This window comes from Pelophylax lessonae, assembly GCF_965119305.1.
Source record: "Pelophylax lessonae genome assembly, chromosome: 2".
NCBI lineage: Eukaryota > Metazoa > Chordata > Amphibia > Anura > Ranidae > Pelophylax > Pelophylax lessonae.
The window spans coordinates 118,632,789-118,651,573 of NC_138769.1; the positions used below are offsets into that span (position 1 = coordinate 118,632,789).

At 41.9% G+C, this 18,785-nt stretch overlaps 1 protein-coding gene across 7 annotated transcripts in view; it reads right to left on the reverse strand.

Moving 5' to 3' along the window:
• Positions 1-6,623: 6,623 nt before the first annotated feature.
• The window catches only part of ABR (ABR activator of RhoGEF and GTPase), a 716,822-nt gene continuing 704,660 nt past the window's right edge, over positions 6,624-18,785 (reverse strand). For all 7 annotated transcript variants that reach the window (XM_082247579.1, XM_082247581.1, XM_082247580.1 and 4 more), the window contains 6 exons: positions 18,107-18,216; positions 17,778-17,917; positions 17,549-17,683; positions 16,084-16,189; positions 9,447-9,594; positions 6,624-7,586 (listed from right to left, as the gene is read on the reverse strand). In XM_082247579.1, the coding sequence (XP_082103705.1) occupies positions 7,497-7,586; positions 9,447-9,594; positions 16,084-16,189; positions 17,549-17,683; positions 17,778-17,917; positions 18,107-18,216 (729 nt within the window). In that variant the 3' untranslated portion in view covers positions 6,624-7,496. The remainder of the gene's footprint in view (positions 7,587-9,446; positions 9,595-16,083; positions 16,190-17,548; positions 17,684-17,777; positions 17,918-18,106; positions 18,217-18,785) is intronic.

Below are 18,785 nucleotides of genomic sequence, written 5' to 3' on the forward strand. Positions count from 1 at the left end.
CCCAATTGGACCCTCCATGGGGAGTCGGATGTAAACATACACCAGGCTACCTCCGATCCAAAAAAAGGGGAACCATTTCCCTCTGTTTGATGGTATAACTGGTCCGTTTACATTTGACTGCCTATAGAGCAGAGTGGGCTATGTCTGTAAAGCGGAGCAAACACGGACCTGTCACCCAGCCACACCACTCGGCAGGGGATCAGTGGATGGCCTCCCTGTGGAAAAAAGCTGGATTCTAACTGCATGAAAGGAGTCATACTCTGTTATGTTCCTTTAAGTCCGGAAAGGGCAGCACTACTCCCACTGCTCTATGAGGAGCTGGAACATTTTCATTTTTAACTCTTAAAAGTGAATTCAGTGACGGTAATCATTAAATGCATTTAAACTCTTAAAATGATAAAACTTTTTTAAATGTTGTAGATCTAAACTTCTTGGAGAGGACTTTATCATCATACTTCTAGGGGCTTCCTAGGGCAATAACAATAATTCAGGAACCCCTATCAGGTGCTGGGTAGTTCAGAGTCAATCAGCCTGGCAGGTATACAGTGAACTGGAGGGGGGGGGAGGCTTCCTCCCATTTCAGACAATGTGAGTTATGGTTAAATCTCCTATTTCACTAAACCTAAATGATTATACAGACCGTGCCACCTCCACAATGCAGAAATTCGCTACTGAACAGCAGTTGCTTCAGATTACTATAACCGGAAACTGCTGATGTATTTACCAGCATTCATATCCCGCTCTAACAGAACACTGTGCTGTTTCCAGTAAGATATTAACTCTTCTTCTATTTGGAAACGCTCAACTCGCTGTCAAAACACTCAGTTGATTTAAGCAGCCATAAAGATCAACATTTCATACAATGATCTGTTCTTCCAATACACCTAGTATGAAGGGTCTTCAAAACGTTTCCTCACTGTTTTATATTTCAATAGAGTTTAAAAAGTGGCAAAACGTTTTGAAGAAACCTTGTACCTGAATCGGTCTTTATTCCCCTGCATAGATGAAATCTGACCTGCAAGCCCAATTCAGGCACCACTGCAATCAGTCTACACTGGGAGCTTGCTGAAGGAGAGTGATGGTCTCATCAATATGTCGATCCTCTTTCAGCAAGGAGCCAATTGCTCCAACAGCAGACTGTGGCCAGGTTGGTGACCAAGCTGTATTACCAAAGTGCAGCAGAGGAAAGTGCAGTCACTGACCTGTTTATGCTGTATGTATGCTAGGGATCTCTGGATTACAAGACTGGTTGAACAGCATTACAAATATTTGGGTATGTTAAACAGTTCACACACACATATCTATATATATACTGTTCACATGAATGTATATGGGTCTATTCCTGAATTGTAGCCATAAATAAGATTACATTTTCAGAAATTCTATATCTTACATAGAATCATCACAAGAGTGGCTGGGTGTGCCACCGGAACCAAGGTTCATCTTCTGTCCAAGTGGAAGATGAACCCTTACAGTAAATATGAAATATTTAGTTCAGACTATATAAAGGTGGATCCTGGCGCTATCATTCTTACTATCCTGGGGGCTTTGCCAAGTTTATTTCTTTGTAAACGGTTTTTGTTATGTTTAAGAGAAACCTGGATCATCATTGACATACATTGCTTTACCTAGAGACTATCCTAAGTAAACAGGTAAGCTAAAATCTTATAAATATTAGATCGAAAAAAAAAAAAAAAAAAAAAACAGCCTAAACTGGAGGGACTGTCAAAGCGCACTACAAAAATAAAAGTACTACCATTGTAATGTTTAATGGACGGGGATGATTTAAAAAAAAAAAAAAAAAGAAAAATTATATATATATATATATATATATATATATACATATACATACATACACAGATATGATGGGACTAGCTCATGGATAAGGAATCTTGGGGGTCCTAATGAATTCTTCCATCAGAAAATGTTGTGGCATCAAAATTACAAAATGCCTGGCAGTGTCTAAAATGAGCACCTGCGATATAAGAATTCTTTTTCAACTGAAATGTAATTTATCACACATGTATGAAAACTTTGTCAGTAGTGACCGAGACATTGATTACAGGGCCATAGGAAATTGATTCATAATCTGCAAAGGACAATCATTGGATTCAATTGGTGCTGGTCTTAGTAAATTTGCCCCTAATTCTCAGTGTCCTTACAAACCCCTTAGCAGAGATGTCAAGGTTTAGAGAGAGTTTCCATCAATAATTGTTGGGATGGACGGAAACCTGTGTAAATATCAAATGAGTTGAGCTCAGTATTCCGTTGTTATTAAATATATTATTAGATGGATTTATATTTTTTAGTCAGTCAGTAATGCTGACAGGTTGAAATTTTTAAATGGAGGTTGGAGAAAATTTATGGACTGTGACATTTTCCTGCTGGAAATATCGATAAACTGTTAAAGGGCCATGTACCCTTCAAATACTTTAACAAAAAATCAGTAAGAAGAGAAAATAATGTGGAAGGTTATGAAAACACAGTATCAATGTAAAGTAAACTTGCGGTTAGGAAGTCCTGTAATCCACTATGAAACTGCAGGTAAAAAATTGGCAGCGTATGTATGCCCTATGCTTGCCCAGATTCATCTCTAGCATGCCCGGGAGCTCCTGAACTCTGGTTTTGAATATTATGCAAATATGGACTTTGCTGCAAATCAGCGACCAGACAACCCTCAATACAATAGACATGTCTCAGCGCAATGATCCGATAAGACTTGTGGAACATGGGGGCCTCTAAACTGAAGCTCGTTTGCTATTTCCAGTCTGTGTACCCCCAAAATGTTGTAGCTTCCAGGGAGCACAGGAGCTGGAGTTTACAAGCAGAGGTTAAGTATTGGCATCTTTTGGAGGTTGATTTGCTTAAACTAGAGAGTGCAAATTCTGATGCAGCTGTGCATGGTAGCCAATCTGCTTCTAACCAGCTTGTTCAGTTAAGCTTTGACAAAAAAAACAAAAAACAAACCTGGAAGCGGATTGGTTTCTATACAGAGCTGAAACCAGATTTTGCACGCTCCAGTTTTAGTAAATCAACCCCGTTGAATCTACTATGGCATTTCTATGCAAGTTTGCACAGGATTTCTCAAGACCAGTTCCCTTTAAACTGTTCTGCAAGGCAAGTTGCAAAACGCACACGCACACATATATAAATATATTTATATATATTTTCTTTAAATTTCAACCATTTAGAAAGTACAGAAAACAATAGATAACAAAAAAAGCTTTGTGGAGAGATCAACCACAGCCTTTGTCTGGATAACCAATTCAGTGGAGAAATCACACCGCAATAAAACAGTCAGTGGAGCCGGTCCAGTGTAATCAAACACATGAGAGAATGGAAAGATTGATACCTGGTTCTACTTTTCCACTAGAAGGCTCAGCAGGACCTTATAAGAGGCACACGTCAAGCTGAAACTATGAGGGCTGTTATGGATGGATTTATTTAACCTGGACCCTATGAACATGGCAAGCAGATTTTTCTTGTTTATTCCTAGATGAGGACACCGTGTGCTGGCACAACGAAAAGAATAATACACCTAGAAAATCTGGCCTAAGCGCCTTCAGCTCTGGACAGTTTTACTGTAACTTCACCTTTTAAATGGGACAGAAATCAACAAATGTAACAGATCCCGTGCTTATTAAAACGCATCAACCAGACCCTTCACTGGAAATAGACACAAAAAAGTATTACCCAGCATCCTGATCACTCTCCAACACCCATCATTGATATAGGGGTTCGTTTTATTCCATATGATCACTTCCTATAAGATATTCCCATGGCTATCTTTATAGTGTTTTTAGCATTGCTCGTAACCCAATACTTAGTTTACCCAGTGAACATTACTGCCTGGACTAAGGCTTTTCTATGGCTATTGGAGCTTCTGAGGATTTTTATATGATAGTAATGATTTAAAACACGTTTAAAATATTGTTAAGATTAACACACATTGCAAACATACTGTAAAATCCCTGTAAATATCCTCTAAATTTACCAAGAACTATGTAGTGGAGTCTACCTAAATAATCTATGCATGTACTGCCAGTCAGATAAACGCTCTTGCTAGCTTTAATCAACTAAAAAAAAATGTATAAAAAAATTGCATTTTTTTGAGGAACTACAATTTATGTTCAAAATACATTAGTAATTATTAATACATCTTTTTATAAAAGAGCTACAGTTCAAAATTGTCTGAAAATACCATCTTGTAGTCCGGCAAGATATCACATAACCGCCTATTCACCAGAGGGCGGAGGCTGCTGACTGAGGCTCCTCTGAGTAAGCAGTTATGTTATATCTTGCCAGACTACAAGCTGGTATTTTCAGACAATTATGAAGGCTACAGTTATTTGCTCCATAGTGGTGATAGTGCCGTAGAAGGCCAAGTTATAATTTTTGGAGGTCCGGTTTACGAATCACGAGACAGAGAACATTTAAGGTGAACGGGTCACTGTTGTATAAGCCTATGCATTTGCTTATCTGAGATTGGTGCAGACTAATGTGGGTTGAACACTACTATAAGTAGGAAGGGCTCAGAAGATCCAACTTGTCATTTATTTTTATTTCCCCTTTTCAAATTTTTTTTTTAAATATCTTTTTCTTTTGCCAGTCTGGTGAATAAGCAACGATGTACAGCGAATCGGCTCCTGAAGAAGTTGACTACGTTCAGGAAACCCATCGAGCTGTCTGACTTTGTAATCTGATTGTAAAAGATGAACGACTGTTAATGCATGACCAATTTGACCATATTGTGATATTTTTGTAACTAAGTGAGCAAACTGTAGCTCTTTTATAAAAGGATTAACTAATAAATATGTATTTTTAATGTAAACTGTTGTGCCTCAAAAATCCCTTTTTATAAACTTTTCTTAGTTGATTGATAGTATCTAGGGATGTGGCACCTATAATGTAAGTTTAGGTTTATTACTTGCTACGTTGTTGTTGGTAAATCCTATGAAGATTGTATAGATTCGAACGCGGGACAGCTTTAGTGAAAATCTGATCAAAATTACACATTTCGGCATTGAATTTCTACTCTTACTTTGGAAATAAAACAAAAGCTATTAGGGATTTGAACACTAGGCTATGATCGAGACACTAAGGACTTAAGCTTGCCATTCCCAGCTGAAATTTTGTCTGATTCCTAATGAATCGGTTGAAATTCGAGTGGTGGGAGGGTCCTGTTGGCTATCAGATGCAGTCACTGATCAGGTTTTTAAGTCAGCAGTGGAAATTCTTCCATCTAAGGCGTGTGAAAGAATCTCCATCCAGTGTGAATGGACAAATCTTCTCTGCCAGCTATTGTGGCCACACACGTAGGAGAGAAATCTGTGCAAGTATAGCTAGCTTTGCCCAGATTGTATGAGAGACCACTGGGCACCTATAACACAATCTTAACATCTGAGGAGTCTTTCAAGCACTTTGGAGTAAAAAAAAAAAATAAAAAACCGTCTGAAAAGCTCACGAAAAAAGGCTTCCCATTAAAATCAATGAATGCTTCCACACTGGGGCAGTGCGGTGAAAAAAATATGGCATGCAGCATCTTTGGAGAGCTAAAAAGAAAAAAAAAGCACCTCAAAAACATCCCTCTCCACTGAAATGAATGGGAAGCACCTGAAAAGCGCTTTAAGAGCACTTCAAAATGGTTTTTTGAGCAGTTTTTAAATCACCTGTCCTTTAAAAAGCTCACCGCAAAAAAATAAATAAAAAAAAAGCCGCAAAAGCGCTCAGCGTTTTATGGGTAGTTTAGAAGCGTCTCAGTGTGAAAGTGCTCTAAAGGAATACTATGGCCTTGCCATAGTAGATTTTGTACAATTATTGTAAAAAGGCTGTTTGCTGTAAATAATCCTATCAGTGTGTGTGTTTAGAAGATAAAAGCCTGGTTTATATTTTTAGTGTATAGAGGAGCCAGTCATATGTGACAATTACATATGCAGCCTCTTGTTGCTACTGAGCAGAGCAACGTAGTGGATGGTGTCTTACTGTTCCTCTGCCTCAATGCAAGTCTACCAGAAGGGCCTGTCTGACCGAAGATAATGCACTCTGTATGTGGCTGAGATGCTTATGTCAGCATTTGCCAATCAGGGATCTTGACTGATACACATACAGCTACAAGAGGGATAATTTACCAATCTGTATACTCAATATAGTAAATAACATAGTATGGCAAGTAAGTGACAATGGGAACACCAAACGGTGCTTTAGGTAATGATTTTGATAATTTAAAATATGTAAGAAGTGCAAATACAGTATAGTTCACAAGGGTTTCATAATCTTCCCAAACACACATTTGTCACACAGGTCATGCCATCCAAAACCTAGATCTCTGCACCGATGTTCATGCTTACCTTCTCCCACCAAACCAAAAGGCCAGTTGGTGGTTCAGCTCATTAGCACTCAAGCAAAATTGAGATATATGTTTTGAGTGTGCCACCCCTTTAAATCCCAGCAGTAAAGCCCTAGCTCCAGAGGAACAAGTGTGCTACTACATAAGTATAGGTCTTGGCACTGCATTGAATCATGTACAGCATCCCGATTTAAGCCATGCCATTGGCTTGTCTAAGGATTTATGAACGAGGCTGATAAAGGACAATTAATCAAGGAACAAAAATATAGCAAACACATTGCATTGTGATGACCATTTGTCTTTATATTTTAAACTGTCAATATAGTCAAATGTAATATCTGCAGAGACTTGGATGGGTTTTGGCTTCGTTGGGACAACTGGTCTCCTTGGACTGAATGTTTGGTCCAACAAGGGTACATTTCTTCAAGTGCAAAAGAGTCCATATACCAGTCATTTCAAGAAGTCGAGCGCAGTAACAGAAACGTACCACCTTCTCAAAGCAGCAAAATCACAAGTGACAGCTCCACCAGGGAAAGTAAATTAAAGAGAACCAAGAAGCACTTTCATTCACAATAGAAGGACAAGAGAAGAAGAGAACGTCATGGCAACTAATTATATTTAAAAATGTAAAGACTGAGAGTCCACTCAGATTCTGTGAGTCCGTGCCTGGCAAAAATGGCAGAACTGTCTGTGAAATTGTCCATGGGGCATGAGCAGAGTTTGGCCCCTGTGGTCCCCAAGCTGAGGAAGGATACCGTGCAGGCTGCAGTCTCCAGCACAAGAATATAACAGGATAAAAGACCTTTAAGGTCAGCGGAGTTACGGAAAATTTGTGAAAGTTCTCACACGCCGAGGAGTGTGGAGGACAAAGAACGCTCTCCGAAGCTCTGCTCCATCTACGCTTCTGGCTCCTACATAAAATAATGCCTGAACACCAATATACAAAATACAGCTCGTTACACGGGGAGCACAGTGCTGGTTCATTCTTTCCACTTCTGTACAAAAGAATTCAAGAAATGCACAAGAGCAGGTTAAAGGACGTTCTGGGTGGCAACATCCAACTACTTTGCTCTCCTCACAATGTCTCTTGCCTAATTTACAGAGAGGAGCAGAGCCGCCCTGTCTTCTCCTGGACGGCAGAAGTGCATGCTCACACATCTGTAGAGTAGTACAGAGTGTTCCTCTTCAACTCAGTGAAGCTGATCGGTGGATGCTGCAGGTAATAGAGCAGAACCTGGACCTGGGAAGGGAGAGAAAGAGTCACATTATTTGTGGTAATGAAAGTAACTAATATGTATCAAAATGTGATTGCATGACAAAATTTACAAAAATCTGTTACAAAGGAGGCCTGCTTTAGACTCAAGGTGAATGTAGAGCGAAAGTTTATTGTAATTCATGATAACGTGGCCAGTGAGGGGCAGATAGAATGAACCTGGAGTAATGTGCCAGTTGCTATCATACTGGAAAGGTAGGTATATTATGGGCCGCATTCAAATTAAAGTAAAACTAACTAAAGGCATAGATTTTTGTTTCACTTTGGATAGGATAAGGGAGGGTTAGAACACTCTGTCTGATTTTTTTTACATCTGTGTCCAATTTAGGAGATTTCCCTTCACATCCTGTCCCATAGTCAAAACAGGAAGTGAGAAATCCTTCCAAAGTAAGGGAATAACAGGGTGGCACAATGGTCATCTGAACTAGTATCCCCATTGTAAGATTTTCCGTCTATTACTGTTTTGGTGTAAACCCAAAATTTGGGATTTTCTTTTACTTTTACTTTTAGTGATCATGGAAAATAGGACAAATAGAGAGGATGAATCCCCATAACAGGGGGCACATAAAAAATGTACAGGTGTTCTAATCTCTCGCCTACAGGTACACTTTAAGAGAATTCATTACCTATTAACTAAAGTGATCCATGTCCATACTCCTGCTATCCCACATTACCACACCTATGCTTATAGAGGCAGATATAAATTATTTATATATATCACTTAACAGCTTTCCACCAATCCCTCAATAGCACAGGGCCCAAAGGGCTGAAATGCTGTCTGTTGCTGTGTCTTTTATGGTTTTATGGAGAACCAATAAATTCTGAGGATTTCGAAGAGCAAGTGAGGAGTTGCGGACTTTCTCTTTTCATAATCCCTAGATAGCACCTGTTAAAACGCAAGGTGGAAATTATGACTTAAGGAAAAATGGTTCTTCCACTGCTTGGACACAATGACATCATCTCTACTTTCCAAATTTACTGGAACTATTTTTTTTCTTCTAGTGCATGTCAGCTAACAAAAAGGTGTTAAGTTTTATTTAAAGAAAAAAAGAAAATTCAGCCAATGGGAAAAGAAGGTTGAAGTAAGTAAAAGTGGGCAAATTGGATTTTTACAAATAATTTCACAGCTGCTATCTAGGGATTGCAAAAGATTTGTGATATGATAGAGGAAATCAAAAAAGAGCTTTCAAAAGCCTCTATTGTGCAGGTACTGATATATGGGAAAGCATGAGGAATGAATAGAATGGTTTTGCTTAAGGCCCTTCTTCTTTAAAGCTATGTACTACTAATCATTGCTTTCATATATCAGCCATACCGAAAAAGATTAAGGCACTGCAACCCTTTTCATGCAAAGACGGCAAATCTGTCACTTTTTTCGAAGTTATTTTTAAAGCAAACATGTCATTAGAAAAATATGGAGGCTGCCATTACTGATTTTGAGAATCTTTATATTAAATCTTTATATTAAATTAAGTCAAGTGAAACATGGACGATGTCAACTACCCCTTCTCCTGTATATGTTAGTTTCCTTGCTGTCAACCTGACCACCTTTCTTCAGTACTTTAAGTCACTGACCTGGAACAAGTATGCAGATGCACAGTTCAGACTTTATCTGAGATTTTTGAGGTGCATATTTGTCTGCTGTCAGTGACTTGGACATTATATAAAGCCAGCTGGTTGGCATCACCACCAGACGACTAATATTTTAGATAAAGTGGTCAGTAAGGGTCTCCATATTCCCTTATCGAAGGTTTGCATGAGTGTTTTGCCAAAAAAAAAAAAAGTAAACAAGGCCAAAGTTTGTACCAACAAGCCCTTATAATTTACCTGTGCCATCACGTCATGTGACCAGATATCTGATGCCAGATTTGTGTGCGCTTTACTCTCCACCTCAGAGGGCCTCAGTAATGTTGGTCCAAAGACAGTGGCTAAATTATGGAGTGACATCTTGTTGATTGGTTCATTCTCAGCGACCCTGGAAAAGACAAAGAAGTACAAAGACATAAGTTCTGATTTTTAGAGACATACTGGTATACAGAATATGGCAGAGATGTAAGTGTTTACTACATTTTACTGTTATATCAAGAGTAAAACAAATTTCACAATACCTTTGTGCTTCTAAGGCTCCATGTACACGGGACATTGTAAATGGCCGTTTAGGAGCAGTTGGGCGTTTTATTTAGAAGCCCCTGAACCTATCTACATTTTATCTTATCTGTCCATGTACACAGGGTCGTTTACAGTCATTTGCAGGCAGTTGAGTTCAGGGACGTTTTTTGGAACGCAATTATTTGCGTTCAAACGTGTGTTTCCCGGCGTTTGAAACGCAGAAACGCGGACGAACGTGACCAAACGTGACTGAACGTGATGAACATACGTTCAGCCACGTTATACGTTTTTTTTCTTCCATTCAAAATCAATGGTTCCCTATGGGAGCCTATTGATTTGAATGGAAGTCGCACCGCAAGTCGGATCAGGATGATCCGACTTGCGGCGCGACCTGCACTGTGAGAATCTTAAGGAGGAACTCCACGCCAAAAATGGGAAAAAACGGCGTGGGGGTCCCCCCCAGGTTCCAAACCAGGCCCTTCGGGTCCGGTATGGAATTTGAGGGTAGCCCCACGCCGAAAAAAAAGCGTGAGGTCCCCCCAAAAATCCATACCAGACCCTTATCCGAGCACGCAGCCCGGTAGGGCAGGAAGGGGGAGGGGACGAGCGAGCGGCCCCACCCCCCCCCGGACCATACCAGGCCACATGCCCTCAACATGGGGGGGGTGTTGGTGCTTTGGGGCAGGGGGAGCTCTGCACCCCCCACCGCAAAGCACCTTGCCCCCATGTTGATGAGGACAAGGGCCTCATCCCCACAACCCTGGCCGGTGGTTGTGGGGGTCTGCGGGCAGGGGGCTTATCGGAATCTGGAAGCCCCCTTTAACAAGGTGGCGCCCCAGATCCCGGACCCCCTCCCTATGTGAATGGGTATGGGGTACACTGTACCCCTACCCATTCACCCCATAAAAGGCAGTGTATGTAAATAACGACAGGAGACATTTTGGGAAGTTTATTATAAATCTTCATCTGTTCTTCTCTGCTCTTCTCCCTCTCCTGGTCTTCTGCTCTTTTGCTGTCCGCTCTTCTGCTCTTTTGCTGTCCGCTCTTCTCTTCTTCTTCTTCCTCCGGTCCTCCTCCGACGATGTCTCTGGTGATTATGCCGGTCTCCGGTCTCTGCAGCTTGTTATATAGCCATTGTGGGTGTGGCCTCCCGGCAACGTCACCGGCAGCCCCCCCTCATGTCACAGATGACGTCATGTGTGACATGAGGGGGCGTGGCCTCCCGATGACATAATCGGGGGCCACGCCCACAATGACTATATAACAAGCTGCAGAGACCGGCATAATCACCGGAGGAAGAAGAAGAAGAGAAGAGCGGACAGCAAAAGAGCAGAAGAGCGGACAGCAAAAGAGCAGAAGACCAGGAGAGGGAGAAGACCAGAGCAGAGAACAGATGAAGATTTTTAATAAACTTCCCAAAACGTCTCCTGTCGTTATTTACATACACTGTCTTTTATGGGGTGAATGGGTAGGGGTACAGTGTACCCCATACCCATTCACATAGGGAGGGGGTCCGGGATCTGGGGCGCCCCCTTGTTAAAGGGGGCTTGCAGATTCCGATGAGCCCCCTGCCCGCAGACCCCCACAACCACCGGCCAGGGTTGTGGGGATGAGGTCCTTGTCCTCATCAACATGGGGGCAAGGTGCTTTGAGGTGGAGGGTGCAGAGCTCCCCCTGCCCCAAAGCACCAACACCCCCCCATGTTGAGGGAATGTGACCTGGTATGGTCCAGGGGGGGTGGGGCCGCTCGCTCGTCCCCTCCCCCTTCCTGCCCTACCGGGCTGCGTGCTTGGATAAGGGTCTGGTATGGATTTTTGGGGGGACCCCACGCCTGGTTTGGAACCTGGGGGGGACCCCCACGCCGTTTTTTCCCCATTTTTGGCGTGGAGATCCTCCTTAAGATTCACACAGTGCAGGTCGCGCCGCAAGTCGGATCATCCTGATCCGACTTGCGGTGCGACTTCCATTCAAATCAATAGGCTCCCATAGGGAACCATTGATTTTGAATGGCGGCAGAAAAAACGCTGCTAAAAGCAACGTGGCCAAACGTGCAATAACGCCAATGGAAAAAGCTACTAAAAGCACGTTTAGCAGCTGCTTTTTCCCGGCGTCAGAACTGGCTTTGCAGCACGTTTTTTCTAATGTCCCGTGTACATGGAGCCTAAAGGTGATAAATGAAATCCTCCTAATGAGTAAACCAATGTAGTGTAAAGGTAATGGTTTTCAGTAACTAGTACCAATAACTAGCCTTTCACTGGTTACACAGGCACTACCTGGTAAAGGCTTGCATTCAGCAAAGTCAGGGTGATGTCAGAAGAAGTGTTCCTGGTCAGTGACTTAAAAAAAAGCCAGTGGCTCAGCATCAAAGCCAGGCAACTAGTACAATATGAAAACAACCAATACACATATCATGAACCCAAGAATTCTCTCAGATATGTTCTTTCTACTCATTTTGGTCCAGTCAGTCTATTGTCCTATTGTTTGTAGATAATTATCAGTTCTAGTATAGTCTGTGCAGCCCATGTGTAGTAGAATTTCTTGTACTCATCTTATTTCTGTGTCAGTTTCTCATATTTCATTGTGGATTATCTGTCCACAGTCAGGGGATCTATTAATATGTATTTAGTTCTTAAAGGATAAGTTCACCTTTTGGAACATGTTACATGTTCCATCCAATTTTTGGGTGGAACATGTAACATGTTCCTGGTGCCGCAGCCACTGCCTGCTGTCCCACCTCCCTGTGGCAGCAGAATGGGGAGAAGTTTCCCGTATTAGCTGCCACTATTTGAAAACAGCACGGCCGTGCGGGGCTCTGTCCACACAGCCGCATCATTTAGGGCTCTTTCACATGGTCCGCCTCCGTCGGCGAACTCTGTGCTGCTCAGCGGGGGATCAATCGGCCAATCCCCGCTGAGCAGGCAGGTGACAGCTCCCTCTCCGCTCTGTGTGCAGAGAGGGAGGTGTCAGAGCCCACCTGTCCGCTCTCATCCGATCTGATCCCCTGGACGGAGGGAAAATAGGATCGCATGCGGATGGCAGCGGGCGTCAGTGGACATTGTCACCGCTGACATCCGCTGCCCCATAGGGATGCATGGAGCATCCGATCAGGTCCCCCTAAAAAATTGACAGGTTTTATTTTTTTGAAGGTGAATTTATCCTTTAACATACAATGCTAACTCTGCAGAGATGAATAAGATATAAAACAAGCAATGGGTTCATTTGAAGCACAATCCTTTCTGGGCACCTGCTGACATAATGAGGTGTTGAGTTTTATTAACAAAAACAGTTTGCACACAATTCTACATTTAAGTATTGCTGGAACAAAAAGCGGCATGTAATGTGATTTGCAGAACCCTGCTAGGCTCAGTAAATCATATAGGTTTACCTTTTACTATGGAAACAACAAAAGACACAAATACAGAACTTCATGCAGGCATCACCCATATCTTACTACCTCCTTAAGCGGTACTACAGTCATTGTCAGCTACAGAAGCTCTGTTGTAGGCCTAAATACCAATTAGTAACAGTAAAACCATCTTACTAACATATTAGCCATGACCTGGCACTCTACCGCTGGTTACTGCTAAAAAATATTTCTTTTGTGTGCTGTTAATCCTTCAGGCTATAGAGCTGAATGAATGTTGATGTCTGATGGAATTGTCAGATCTGAATGTATTTTCTGCCAAGACACTTGCTGTATCACAATGTACTTTCCCACCAACATATGTTGTCCCCTTTAAAGCTCTGCCACACAAGAGCGGAGCTGCTGGTATGAGAAAAACAGCTGCTGTCTATTCCCTCCCCTTGCTTTCCAGAACTGGTCACCCTCCAGAAAAGCAGATGTGAGAGTTGGCGACTACCCGACCCTGCGATGGAAAACTTGATTTTTCCTCTAAACGTTTGTCCCAGTTCTCATGCAACACCGAGAAGAGATTAGTAACCAAAGAGTCATGTGTGTTCTGTAGCTGTAACTAACCATACTTTGTATCCAGGTATAAATTAGGACATAGTACAAAGTTTGGCGACACGCCAGCTAAAGGAATCTGAAAGCTGCAAGCACCAAGTACCAAAATTAAAGAGTGCTTGTACTACAATTAAAAAAAAAGTACTTTATGTAACCTGAAAAAACAAGGTCTCATGCCCCCTAACTTAGCAAAGAGAATAAAAGGGGCTACATGTCCATTTACATATGTTCGTCATGGTTCCTATGGGCAAGTTGTGCATGTGAGATGTACTGGAACAAAATATGCATGCATTGCAGTCCAACTTCATCTGCAGCTGATGGGTTGTACATAGGAAGTAGAATTAAATCAGAATTGCTTTGATGTTGGATACAATTCCCAGTATTTCTTACAGCCTGCAGGCATTAAAGTGGTTGTTAAGCCACTACTATAAAAATAATGTAATCCACTCTAATATAATACTAAGTGCTCCTGTGCCTGTCTTACAGAAAAAACATGCCGATCTGTACCTATATCAGAGCGGCTCCCAGCGATCAGCTGATCCATCGACTCTCTCCTCTGTCCGACTGACAGCTCCAGTGGGTGGGGCCGAGCACTGCAGCTGTCAGCCGGGGAGGAGGAGAAGAGAGGAAAGAGAGCCGAGCGATCACATGATTGCTGGGAGCCTCTGTGATATAGGTACAGATCGGCATATTTTTTCTAGAACACAGGCACAGGAGCACTTAGTGTTATATTACAGAGTGGATGGGATTATTTAATAATAAGTATGAGAGCAGCAGGAGTGGAGGGGCGGATGCTGACACAGCAGACAGGCAGGGAGGGGAGGGGGAGAGGAGGACACAGGAGACAGAGAGCAGGGCTGCGGATGACGGAGGCATCTACACTGACCACAGTGTCAGGGCTCAGCAGCCATGATACACTGTGGTCAGTTTACATAGGGAAGAGGTAGAAACTGGCAGGATCAGACAGGTTTTTTAGGTGATACTGGGGGAGGGGGGGACAAATTACACAGCACAAGCCCTGTCCTGTATAACATGCTTCAAGGAGACAGTATCTAATAAAAAAAACAAAAACAATTGCTTTAATACATGGTTTGAGCTCCACAGAAACCTACTGTTGGTCTGAAGCATTGACTGTTCTATGGGACTAAAGACAAACCGATGTAAGATGATGTGCCTAGAAAGTTTCAGAAGATGCTGCTCCATTTACTTTTGCCATTACTCGAGCATAAAAGTAAAAAAGCACACAGGAGGGTGCAAATACCTAGTGCATTACCAAAGGTTTATTATTATATAGAACAGTTGGCCAAATCAATACTCACAAAAGCAGGAAATACATAAGCCTTGTAATACACCAAATCGTGATCCAGTGCGGGAATCACGTGGCCTTACCCGATGCACCACTGTGTTGGCAGGCTGATGCGTTTTGGGGACGAACCCCCTTCCTCTTAGCACTGAGGAAGGAGGAAGGCGGTTTGTCCCCCAAAACACATCAACCTGCCAACGTAGTGGTGGATCAGGTCAGGCCACGTGATTCCAGCTCTGGATCATGATTTGGTGTATTACAATGCTTGTGTATTTCCTACTTTTGTGAACAGTGATTTGGTTGTTTGTTCTATAAAATAATAAACCTTTAGTAATGTGCTAGACGTTTGCGCCCTCCGGTGTGCTTTTTTACAGTTATCCACTAGCTTTCCCCTTCTTAGGAGGGCTGCACCAATGTAGCATACTAGGATTCTCTCACTCTTGCTTTTGATGGTCCGCATAATATTGAGACTGTATGGTTAAACTCTGAGCGGTGGAGGATTTTTTTTTTTTTTTTTTTTGTGTGCTTTTATTACAACATACTATTACAAAAAGCACTGCAATAGTTAATATCATAGTTCACATGAAGAGACCCTTAAAAGTGTACAACAAAATAAACACTTTACTGAAATTCTCTCAGACAGTTGTCACCGGAATAGGGGCCCTACTGAAAAGAGTACCTTCATCTTCTGTTCTGGTTACAACTGTAAAATGTAAGATTTCCCATCACTGTTTGTCTGATGACAATGGTTACTAGGACAAATATAAAAGGGAGAGCCTACCTACCAGGGACACAGACATCAAGAAAAACCTGGCGCTTCTTCTCCTTCCCTACACCATCCAAAACTGAGAAATAAATGAAGGCTATAACTACACTGGAAGCCCCAAATATCATGAATTACCTAAATACATAAATTACATTTAATTTAACATATTTTAATTTTTTTTTTTTAGAAGATCTTTAATAGATCTATGATGAGCTACACACTATAAAACAAGGACATATTATTTTGTTGTGATGAGTATCACTGCAATCTCCCAAAAAGCTGTCCTGCACTTTTAATAAGGTATGACATTTTATCTAGTTACCTTTTCATATGCTGAAGCAGGAAGAGAAAGGTCATGAGGTTGGGGTCGGGCAAGGACCGAAGAAGGTGCATCATACAGTTCTCCTTGGCAGCTGGATCAGACAGAGCTGTAACCAAGGAAACACAAGAGGATTAGGAGTCACAAGCAGCACATAATCAAACAAGGGATAAGCTAACAATGGGGTTTTGTAAACAGCTGTAGAGTAAGCCACCAGCCAGATACTACTATAGACCCACTGACCTATATTAATTGTATGTATGATTACATTATTATATAAAGCAATGTACACCCAGGACATTGAATAGACTTTGAAGATACTTTTCGAAAAACATATTCACTAGGCCAAGATACAGAGTACTGATACACTCCAAATACATTTTAGGACACCATCACAAGTCAGTTGTGTGTTAGAACTATCCATAGCAGAACATACAAGACAACAAATTCTCTGCACGCGCTTTCTTAAAAAGTTAACATATCCCCCTCAAAGACCAACAATCTCCATTTAAAGCCCAACTCTGGACAAAAAAAAAAAAAAAAGTTTTTCCCATGCAGTGGGGCTGTGCCCACACTCCAGGGGGCAACGGTTTATTTTTTTGTCTAGGAGATTGGAGAACAGAGACATACTTACCTAATCCTCTGATCCTGCCCACACAGAACAGTCCTTGTGGCTTCCTGCCCCCGTGGTCTTGTCTTGTGCGGTGGACTGTTCCTGATTCCATCACACCCATAGACCTGCTTTGAACGTGAGGACATCAGGAACAGTCCACCCCCTGGATCGTGGGGGAGCTCTGTTTGCCAGAGGCATGGAGGATCTGGTGAGTATACAGCTTTCTCCTCTCTCCTCGACAAAACGAGCAGTTAAATCATTATGCCCCACTGCAAGGGATAATTTTAAATTTTCCCTTGCAGCTTGTGGTGCGCCAACTTGACTACTTATGTCTGAAAAAATTCTGTCTGGTCTGAAGGCTCCCAGTTTCTGTATACAGGAGAATCTGCTGATGATCACTGCAATGTCAAATCGGTATGTAAGGCAGGCCATAGATGGTCCAAATTTCATTCCTGCAACCACGGATTGCAGCGGGGGAAGCCGTCCCCGCCAGGAGAAGACCATGACTATTTCTAGTTGCTACGGCCCCGGTAGCGATGATCGCAAGTAAATTCAGCAGGTTGGTTGTACCCAAGTTGATTGATCAATCAATTTGGTACATTAAGCCTGCCCACACATGGGTTGAATCTCGTCTAGTTCCTGCTGAGCCGGCTTAGATTCAAACCACTCTATGGCTGGCCTAAAGCTGTCCATACACTGCACAAATTTCATCCAGTTCCTGATGAACCGGCTAAAATCTGATAAGTCAGTTGCCCTGTCAACTTATTTTGAGGTAAAGCTCAAAGGAGATGAACAGAAATTGGTTGATCAAACAATAGCTGCACGCTAGCTTTGAATGCCAAGAGTGGTACATACCTATTCCTTCCATGAAGGCCAAGTACAGTCTGTCTGTAAGGAGTGGTTCAGGGAGCTCACGGAAATACAGTTTTAATGTCCCAGCTATGGCATTAATGTCCATGTCACTAAGCATCATCAGGATGTCTTTGCTGTCTAGAAAGAAAATCAAACAATCAATTTACATGAAGAAAATTTTAAGCTTGGCTTATTTTCCTTAATTACAAATTTCACTCTAATTGAAACTTACTTGCGTCAAAAGCAGCTTTCAAGGCCTGAATGTCAGTGGCTACTCCAGATATCCTGTATATCCCGACCTCCTCAATGCCACGCTTTTCCACCTCCTCTACACATTGACGCACTATATATGGCACCTTGGATCGCTCACGCCTGGTACAGACAGAGATGTGCTCATTAGTTCAGCTGTAATAAGCAATGTTCACCGACTCTACAAAAGACAAGCTCTGCTTTTATGACAGTGGCTTTGGTGCTAATTGGTGAAAGTCAAGCTGAACTGACACATGGGGAATAATAAGTCTTCAACAGATCTAACTGGAGAGAATGAGGAGATCAACTTACTTTGTCACTACGCTGATTTTAACTCCAAAAACGCCCGTCTGCTTCTTAGAGGGTGTCCTTTTCAAGCTCATATCACGGCTGCTGAACTTCATAGAAAACTCTACTTTAATCTGCAATTACAATATTTCAGCTGAAAATTTCACAAAATGTGACAAAGGTTTTCCTACAAAAAATCTATATAGCCACTTTTATTTCTGTTTATTAAAGTGTTACTAAACCCACAACAGTAAAATCAGTCTGTATATGCAGTTAAGCATGCTTGTTATGACTGTGAAACCTAATGGGTTAATCCTCTGCATTGTGTAAAAAGGCTGTTTGATCTGGTCTTCTCGGATTCTCCCCTTCTTCCAGAGTCCCCAATATATCTCCTGATAGCACAGACTAGGAGACAAGCTGCACATACTCAGTTTGGTGTGTATTGCTAAGAGTTTTTTTTTTCCTTCTTGGGAGAGTGCACGTGATCAGCACAGGGCCAATCAACACTGTCCAGACAGAGGATAGGGGTCCTGCATAAACAAAGGACAATCAGGGGAGAATGAAAACTCCTCCTACAAGCTTTAACCAGACACGGATAGTCACAAGACTGCTATATACTGCTGATGAGAAAAGATATTTAGCAGCTTATATTTACTAAAATAATTATATTTCCATGTTCTGTGTACTGTGGGAGATCAGATAT